Source organism: Protobothrops mucrosquamatus, unplaced genomic scaffold (genome assembly GCF_001527695.2).
Source record: "Protobothrops mucrosquamatus isolate PMUCROS unplaced genomic scaffold, P.Mucros_1.0 scaffold555, whole genome shotgun sequence".
Classification (NCBI taxonomy): Eukaryota; Metazoa; Chordata; class Lepidosauria; order Squamata; family Viperidae; genus Protobothrops; species Protobothrops mucrosquamatus.
In genome coordinates, this window is record NW_015386858.1 from 1290384 (window position 1) to 1299353 (window position 8970).

General features: G+C 38.2%; 1 protein-coding gene across 1 annotated transcript in view; it reads right to left on the bottom strand.

Annotated features, from left to right (window-relative positions):
- Nucleotides 1-8970, bottom strand: part of LOC107288513 (retinol dehydrogenase 16) — a 22221-nt gene that overhangs the window by 9414 nt on the left and 3837 nt on the right. Inside the window, exons 2-3 of the mRNA XM_015817141.1 lie at nt 8469-8802; nt 4491-4749 (exon numbers count right to left, since the gene is read on the bottom strand). Of these exons, the coding sequence (XP_015672627.1) occupies nt 4491-4749; nt 8469-8781 (572 nt within the window). The 5' untranslated portion in view covers nt 8782-8802. The remainder of the gene's footprint in view (nt 1-4490; nt 4750-8468; nt 8803-8970) is intronic.

Here is an 8970-nt window from a genome sequence, read left to right on the forward strand (position 1 = left end):
TTTGTTTGTTGCACCTGCCTTAAAGAAAAAAGCTGGGGTTGCTTTATATATAAAAAAACATCTTTCACCCATTTTAAAAGAAGCTGATAAAGAAGGAAGATTTTTATTTGTGGAAATAAATTTAAATGGAAGAAAGTGTTTAATAGTGGGGGTTTATGCTCCCAATCAACTGTCATCTCAAAAATTATTTTATAGACAATTACATCAGAAGATTGTCGCTTTGGATTATAACTCCTTGATTTTTATGGGGGACTGGAATGGAGTACCTGACACTTTAAAAGATAAAAAGACAACTTCTAGGGATGTGGCCCTTTCCAGACTCCCCAAGTCTTTTTTTGCGATGATGGAAGATCTGGAGCTGGTGGATGTTTGGAGATCACAACATATGAATGAACGTGACTTTACCTTCTTCTCTCACAGACATGAGTCTTTCTCAAGGATTGATTTTGTTTTGTTATCAACTGATTTGCTTATTGACTGCAATAAAACAAAAAATTTTCCTAGAACAGTCAGACCACAGTATGGTATGGATAGAGATAGGCCAATATAAAAAAAGGAAATCCTGGAGAATAAATGAAAATTTGTTTAATCACGAGGAGAAGCTCAAAGTTTTGAAGGACTATATGGAAGAGTTTTTTCAACTTAATCTGAATAAGGATACCCCTATATATACTGTCTGGGATGCAAGTAAAGCTTATTTGAGGGGTCTGTTAATTTCTATGAACAATGCACATAAACGTAAGCAAATACAGAATAGAATAAACTTGGAAAAAGAAATTGGGATTAAAGAAAAATTATTATCCCAGCGGCCAACAGATATCAACTTGAAGGCTTCTATTAAACTACTTAAGGATCAATTTAATATCTTAATTGCTGATCAGGTGGCCACCAATTTGAAGTATATTAAACATAACACATTTGCTAATGCAAATAAACCAGGGAGATGGTTGGCCTACCAATTACGCAAGAGACAGAAAGCCAGACTTATATCTAAAGTTGTGGTTAAGGGCCGCGAGGTACATCAACATGAATTGATTAAGAAAGCGTTTACAGAATTCTACTCACACTTATATGCTGCTGGGTCTATAAAAATTGAGGATATTGATAAATACTTACAACTTTCATCCATATATAAACTTACACCAGAACAACAGAAACTGATGAATGAAGAGATCACTGCAGATGAAATTCTAAATGCAATTAAACAATTGAAAACTGGCAAAGCTCCTGGTACGGATGGTTTGAGGAGTGGTGATGGAGGGACCTACTTATAAAGATTTGTTATACCAGAGTGGTGGTGGTAACTGGTGCCTAAAATCAATGGATGAGTTAAAGCAAAACAACCCAAACTTTTCTTGGCTTTTGTATGGACAAATTCAAGATAGATGGCGAATTGATAAAAAGACTTCTTTTGTTTTGGAAGATGGGATTTTTTTGAAGCAAATAAGAGATGGTGCCAAAGCTCATATCAAGAGGATATATAATGTTTTATTAGAATTGGACTCAGAAACTGAACTAGTCAAAGACTGTATGATTAAATGGGCTCAAAATATAGGAGAAACAATACCTATGGACACTTGGGAGCTGATATGGGTGAGAAATGTGAAGTTTACACAAGCACAAAATTTACGTGAAAATTTTTATAAGATGTTTTATAGATGGCACTTGGATCCTTCAACTATGTCTCGTATTTATCCGAATTATGAATCCAAGTGCTGGAGATGTGGTCATCCAGATGCAACTTTCTTTCATATGTGGTGGACTTGTAAGGTTATTAAGGCCTTTTGGGTACAATTATGGTGGAACTTACAGCAGATTTTTAAAAAAAGGATTATTTTCCTACCACAGTTGTTTCTTTTAGGTATTGTGCAAGATTTAGATGCAAAAGAAATAAATTTGATGCTTTATTGTTTATCTGCTGNAGATTGAAAGTTTCGTATCTTGCTGAAATGGCAAAGATTTCGGCTTACTTGAAGAACCATTCGAATGAACAATTTTTATCAATATGGAGAAGATGGATTGTTTATATTCAAAAGAAACATAGAGTGGTAGAATATAATTTAGGTTTTTAGATTTTCTTAAGTTTGTTTATTTCTATCTTTTCTTGTAGATTAAGATATTCTGTGGAGTTAGAGATATTAGTATTTGTTTACTTTTATATGAATATTATCCTGGGATTAGGTTTGGGAAGTTCTGGGGGGGGTGGGGGGTTATTGATTGTTTATTGTGATTACCTATGATTGTTTTTTTATGATGGAAAAATAAATAAAATTTTCAAAAAAAAAAAAAATTATTTCCTAATAGTTAGTTTTCATTTCCCTTATAAGTCTAAGTCCTCAATATTATGCCAATTAATCCCTTATTTTTTTATTATTTTCCAACAATTTTTAAATCTAATAATCAAATTTCCCCTCATCTTAAAATCTCCCTTTAGCCCATTAGTTAAGACTTTAGGATCCTCTCTAATAAATCAAACAACCCCATTTTTTAAACCTAACTCTAGCTTTCTTTTTATGCCAACCAGGCTTCCATACCAATGCTTTTAGATCATCAGATAGATCTCCCTTCATTCTTGTACATGTTACTTGAATTAAAGGAGACCATCTAATTGTAAATTTTTTGGAGGGACTGGCCCATTAATAATCATTAAGTTGTCACCCTAATGGCTCAGATCCCCATATTCCCTCAGAAGGGGAAGAATTTCAAAAAGCGTTGCTTTCGAAGTGCTTGTTTGTAATTTTGGCCTCGGCTGGTAGCAGCTTAGTGACGGGCCATGTTGATGGCCAGTCTTTTCCCCGTCAGTTAGAAGAGCTGCCTCAGATCAAACGGGAGGGCTGCTGTCCTTCCGTGATCACTCGGGGGTCCTCTTCACAGTCGTCACCCTGGTCCCCCGGCGGGAGAAAACAATTGCCCCACACGTCCACCTGAGCCGCGATTGCAAACCGGAAGCCCCTCCAATTGCATTTTTAACAATGGCAAAAAAAAAAATCTGCCCTGCCAGAGTTATGACAAGCAAGACAGTTGCTAATCACTTAAGCACTCCAGAGAGTGCTTAAAACAAGAGCTGTGGCATTTTATAATGACTAGAGCAGACAAGATTGCAAATACTACAAATATGGTTTTGCAAATCAAAACCCATCTATGCTAGGGAATTGCTTGATTTCAGAAAAGCATGTGCTTGAAGCAGGTGGAAAGCTGGATGGAAAAGCAGGGTATTCTGTGTGAAATATTTCTATATTTTGGATGCAAATAGGTGACAAGCATTTGTTTCAATGGGAATAAGTTGTTGGCACTGTAACAACTTTGGGAGAAATTGACATTTATGATGCTATGTGAACTTCATTTTTCAGAATTTATGCACTGGTGTATATTTAATAAAGTTTTACCTGCAGGTACAGATAGTGCTCGACGTACATAATTGAGTCTGGGATTACAGTTGTAAGTTGTGTTGGTCGTTAAGCGGGACACCACATGAGTGAACCCAATTTTATAACCTTTTTTTGTCATGGGCATTAAGTGAATCACCATAGTTACTTTGTGAACACACCATTTGTTCAGTGAATCCATTGTCTGCAATGGGTGTTTTTGCCAGAAACCAGAAGTAAGTGTGGCTTTTCAGCAAAAAAGTCACAAATCTCAGTCATGTGACTGCAGGACAGTGGAAACAGGTGTAAATATGGGCCAGTGGCTGAGTACCCAAAATGTAATTATGTGATGTGTGTGTGTGTGTGTGCGTGCGTACGCATGCACCATCATAACTTCAAATCCAGGTTGTAAGTAGCCTTGGAAAGGTCTGCCATCATTTTCAACAGGTAGTAAGCGACAGATCATAAGTCAAGGTCTACCTGTATTCCGCTTTGCTTTTTAGCAGCAAGATTTACATTGATGTTTTACATACATGTTATGCCTCTCTCATACACCTGGATCTAACCATCAGTTCTTTTAAAGGAGCGCTCCCTCAGTTTTACTCACAAATCAGTCCCTCTGCATTTGCAAAGGTTTAGCTCAGTTTAATGAGTCATTCTCTGTTACTTTCAGCAGAGGAATTTCAACATGGTGATGGTAAAACATCCCTATTAATTAGTAATTTATCAATCACGTCTTTATGTACCAATTTTTATCTCACTGTAACTTTTTTTTAAAAAATAAAGCAATTAGATCATGAATGATGCGTTAGGAGGGGGGAGTCAAAATCCCTGATTAGAACATAAACGTTTGCTCAGCATTTTGAAATGTTGGTACTTATAAAAGTATGGTCCAAGTTTGGATTGCAGATAGTGTATTTAACTTTAGTGCCAAATGAGAAGATTGATCTGTCTGCAATTATGCTAATGTTGTATCCTGCAACAGTTCTGTAGACTAATACTGTAATTATTACTGTGACACTGGTTTTTATATTATGAAAGACCCTGTTTTATGAAAAAATTTATCCCACTGTCCCAGAAACATTTGAATTTTTGCCAATACTATTAACAGAAAACAGCACTTACCTGAGACTATCAGAGAAAGATTCCACCCCATATTTTGAAGGACAGTAGCCTCCACCAAACAAACTTAATCGGCCCATTATGCTTGCAATGTTGACAATACGTCCCTTGGCTTTTCTCAACAATGGTATCATATGTATGGTCACATCAATCACACCAAGTAGATTGATATCTATGATTTTCTTGAAATCCTCCTTGGTTAGCCACTCATTTGGGGCTGTCGGGACAGAAACACCGGCATTGTTTACCAATCCCCAAAGTCCTAATAAGAAAAAAAAAAAACAAGGGACGTCAACTATGTGAAAAAAGGCTTTTACAGCATCGCTCTGGAACACCCTCTCTTGTTATACATTAGGCACGCAAATCTTGTTCTTTAAACATGTGAAGAAGACAGCTTAGAGATTATCTAAGACAGAGTCCCCTGGTTCATGGACCAGCAATGATCCGCGATATGCCAGAAACTGGTCTGCACAAACCAGCAAAGCCCCATCCGCGGGATGCATGTGAAACCATGCCCTCTCCGGTCAGCAGAAAACCTCTCTCCACGGAAGCGGTCCCTGGTGCCCAAAATGTTGGGGGCCACTAACCTAAGACAACCAAACTGTATTCCCTGAAAACAGAACAAAATTAAGCAACTGATAAATATTTCTGTCCTTCAACATCCTCCGCTTTGAAACATCAAACTTAAAACTCACTGAATGTTTATAAAAGTAAGGAGAAAAAAGATAGCACAAACAAACCTAACAAATATTATCTCAGGGGTCAACTGTTAAGCTGTTGGGTGAGGAACAGGGAGGCCCAGGCTAATATATGTTAATGTAAATGATAACATAACATAACATAACATAACATAACATAACACAGTAGAGTAAGAATTAGAATTAGAATCAGAAATAGAAATAGAATCTTTATTGTCAGTTTAAATGTACACTAATCCAGGGGTCCCCAACCTGTGGGCCGTGGCCCACTAGTGGGCCATGAGGGTTTGTAACTAGACCATGGAAATAGCTGGTGAGTTGGCATGTGCACGCACATTCTCAATTGCATAAACAGTGGGAGAGAGCATGAGCACTTGCTCTATTTGTGTGAATGGCAGGTGTGCGTACATGCCACTTGCACAAATGGAGCTGTGTGCAGGTGCTTACCAGCCACTTGCGTGAACCATCCCCTCTACTTCCGCAGGTTCATAAAGCCGGAAACATTGGGGAACTCTGCACTAATCAGCATACATTAAAATGGAATTTTGTTGCATTCAGCTCTCAAGAAAAAAAATACCATTATGCACATACCCACATACGCATACACATATGACACAGAGAAATAAACTGAGCTTAGGTATGCAGGGTCCAATTCAGCTCTCAAGAGCTGGGATTTATGGAAGCCTAATCTCAACTCACAGACTTGGGAAGGTTAAATAATATTTTTGGCACATCTCCCTAGTAAACAATAAGACACATTGCAATATACATCTTGGTCACTTCTTTTAGAGTTATGTTTGCTTAGAAAGGCCATACATTTTCCTTCTAATGTGCAATGTTCTCATTAAAACCTGTTTTGTGACTCACAATGGGGTACTCAGAGTTCTCTTTCATTTTCCCTACAAGAATAATCCTCGAAAAAGATTAGAGGAGAGTGACTGGCCCAAAGTCACAAAATGAGAATAATCTAGAACCTAGGCTTTCCTACTCTTAACCTTACTCTTAATCTTATCAGCAAGTTGGTTGCCGATTTCATGCAGCAACCAACTTGCTGATAAGATTAAGAGTAAGGTTAAGAGTTACTTCTCCCAGCAGTAGTGGATGTTTGTCACGCCAGGCATATATCAGATTGACTAATTTCACATTATTTGGAGACTGTCCCAATTTTTATGGACTTGCAAGATTGACTTCTAACATTATCTTCATTAGAAGGTTGCTGTGACAGAATTGAAAGCACATTTTTTCCCCCTTGCCTTTACTTTCTAGGGCAGGTCTTCCTCCTCCTGTCTCCCAAGGATATTCCCACAGATTATTCCCCCATGATTTCATGCAGCAACCAACTTAAATATGATGAACATGATTTTATTTGCCTTGGCATTTGATAGCTACTAATGAAAACTTCCCGGTACTTGTGGTCATTTTTCATAAGTCTTATTTGTGGGAATAATCTGTGGGAATATCCTTGGGAGACAGGAGGAGGAAGACCTGCCCTAGAAAGTAAAGGCAAGGGGGAAAAATGTGCTTTCAATTCTGTCACAGCAACCTTCTAATGAAGATAATGTTAGAAGTCAATCTTGCAAGTCCATAAAAATTGGGACAGTCTCCAAATAATGTGAAATTAGTCAATCTGATATATGCCTGGCGTGACAAACATCCACTACTGCTGGGAGAAGTAATAGTGCAGTTAATCCTTGTTTAGTGAAAATGATTAGCTATAAATCTTGTCTAGTGGTTATGGCACCATGTTAGAAACCAGAAGATGTGAGTTCTAGTTCTGATTTAGGAATGAAAACCAGCTGGATCACTCAGCTTCTCTTGAGGTCAATTCATCTCACAGGGTTGTTGTGGGGAAAAGAGGAAGAGGAAGGAATATTAGGTACAGTATGCTCACTGTCTTCAGTCATTTATAAAAATAATAAAGGCAGGATGAGAACTTGAAAAAAATTGAAACTGACAAGTTGGCTGTTAGGTGAAGCAGTCATTAAGTGAGACCCTGTTCTTACTTCAACTTTCCTTTGCTTTACAAATCCGTGAAAATTGCAAATAAAGGCACTGGCTGCAAAATTGCTTTTTCATCATCATCATAACTGCAAATGGTTATGCAAGGCAATTGTTAAACAAAGACTACTAATAATAAAAAATACTGATCTGATCGATAAGCAGCTAGCATTGAATCTGGATCGGCAAGCAAAACCACTTCAGTATTTAAGTCGGTATATTCTTTTCTGGGTAAAACAAAGCTGGCCATATCAAAAGCCAGTTACCTTATTTTAATGCATTTCTATGTATAATTTTTGAGGTTGGAAGCCCCAGTCACTATAACACCAGGGGTCTTCAAACCTGGCCCTTTTATGACTTGTGGATGTCAACTCCCAGAATTCCTCAGCCAGGCACACTGGCTGAGGAATTCTGGGAGTTGAAGTCCACAAGCCAAAAAAGGGCCAAGTTTGAAGACCCCTGCTATAACATAACAATTAACTGTTATAAAATTACCATAAATCCAGACAGTAAATGCTGATTGCATTTAATACTAAAGCCAGCAAATGTTGATAAAAAGTGAAGACTAATCTTATGGGACATATGTACTATATTCCAAGATTAGTGGGGCAAGGGAAAAATTGAGCTTTCCTGTTGTTGCTAACACATGGCTGTGTTGGCTGGGACTGCATAGAACTTACACATCTGGATGGCCACCACAACCTGATTCAACCTGTGGTCAGCCATTTACATCTTTATTACCAAGCCAATTGCAATGTGCACCATTTTCTGAAACCCCTTGTGAGGAGAAAGATCAGTAGCAGCCTCAGAAGACACAAGGAGCAAGAACAAAACTGTACTGTATGTAGTGCAGGGCAAGCAACCTTGCAGGGGTTATGGACAACTCCTGAAATTGTTTGCCATCGTCTGTGCTCAGGCTGATGGGAGTTGCAGTCTAAAACATCTGCAGGGTAACAGGGCAACAGTTCAGTCCAGTTTAGTAACTCTTGCCTCCGATACATAGTAAGGAACATTTTTCATTGAAAGAAAAGGGTTGCTCAACAGTCACATTGTCTAATATGTACAGAGATAAAGAAAATGGACTTCAAACCTAGAGAAGCTAGGGTCAAAATCTCCTGCTTAGTATCTTTTTTATGTATCAGTTTCAGAGGTCTGTAGTGATAAAAAGTGGGGCTATCCCTTCTGTAAATTCACTCTAATTTACACAAGAAGAATAAATACATTTATTATTCTATTTTAGTCAAACCCTAAAGACAACCCAAGAGTGCCTGATTTCTGTGCCAACCTTTGTCTCCCACTTGGCTTTTCACCCATTCCGTTGCTTTGTCCAAACTTTCTGTGCTGTTGACATCTATGAGGGTGGTCTGCAACCGTTCTGACGTGGCTTCTTTCAGCTTCTCTGCAGCCTGCTGGGTCAAACAACCTGCCAAGACCCGAAGACCTTTCGCATCCAACTGTCGAGCCAGGAGATTGCCAAATCCAGAGTCACAACCAGTTATGAAGACATATTTCTCTGTCAGGTTTGGCAAAATCTCTTTTTCACGGTACCAACGGAACAGGAAATAGAACCCCAGCAAGGCCACCACATAAAACCACATGGTCTTCTAATATTTCTGTGGCTGGAAAAGAAGAACATTATTGATGTTTGATTACCAACCGAATGGAGGGAGAAGAGGCAAAAATAATCAATAAACAATTCTTTGACCATTCTTTGACCAAGTGACAAAATTAGTGGATGAGAGGAATGCTGTGGATATAATTTACTTGGACTTCAGTAAGGCATTTGA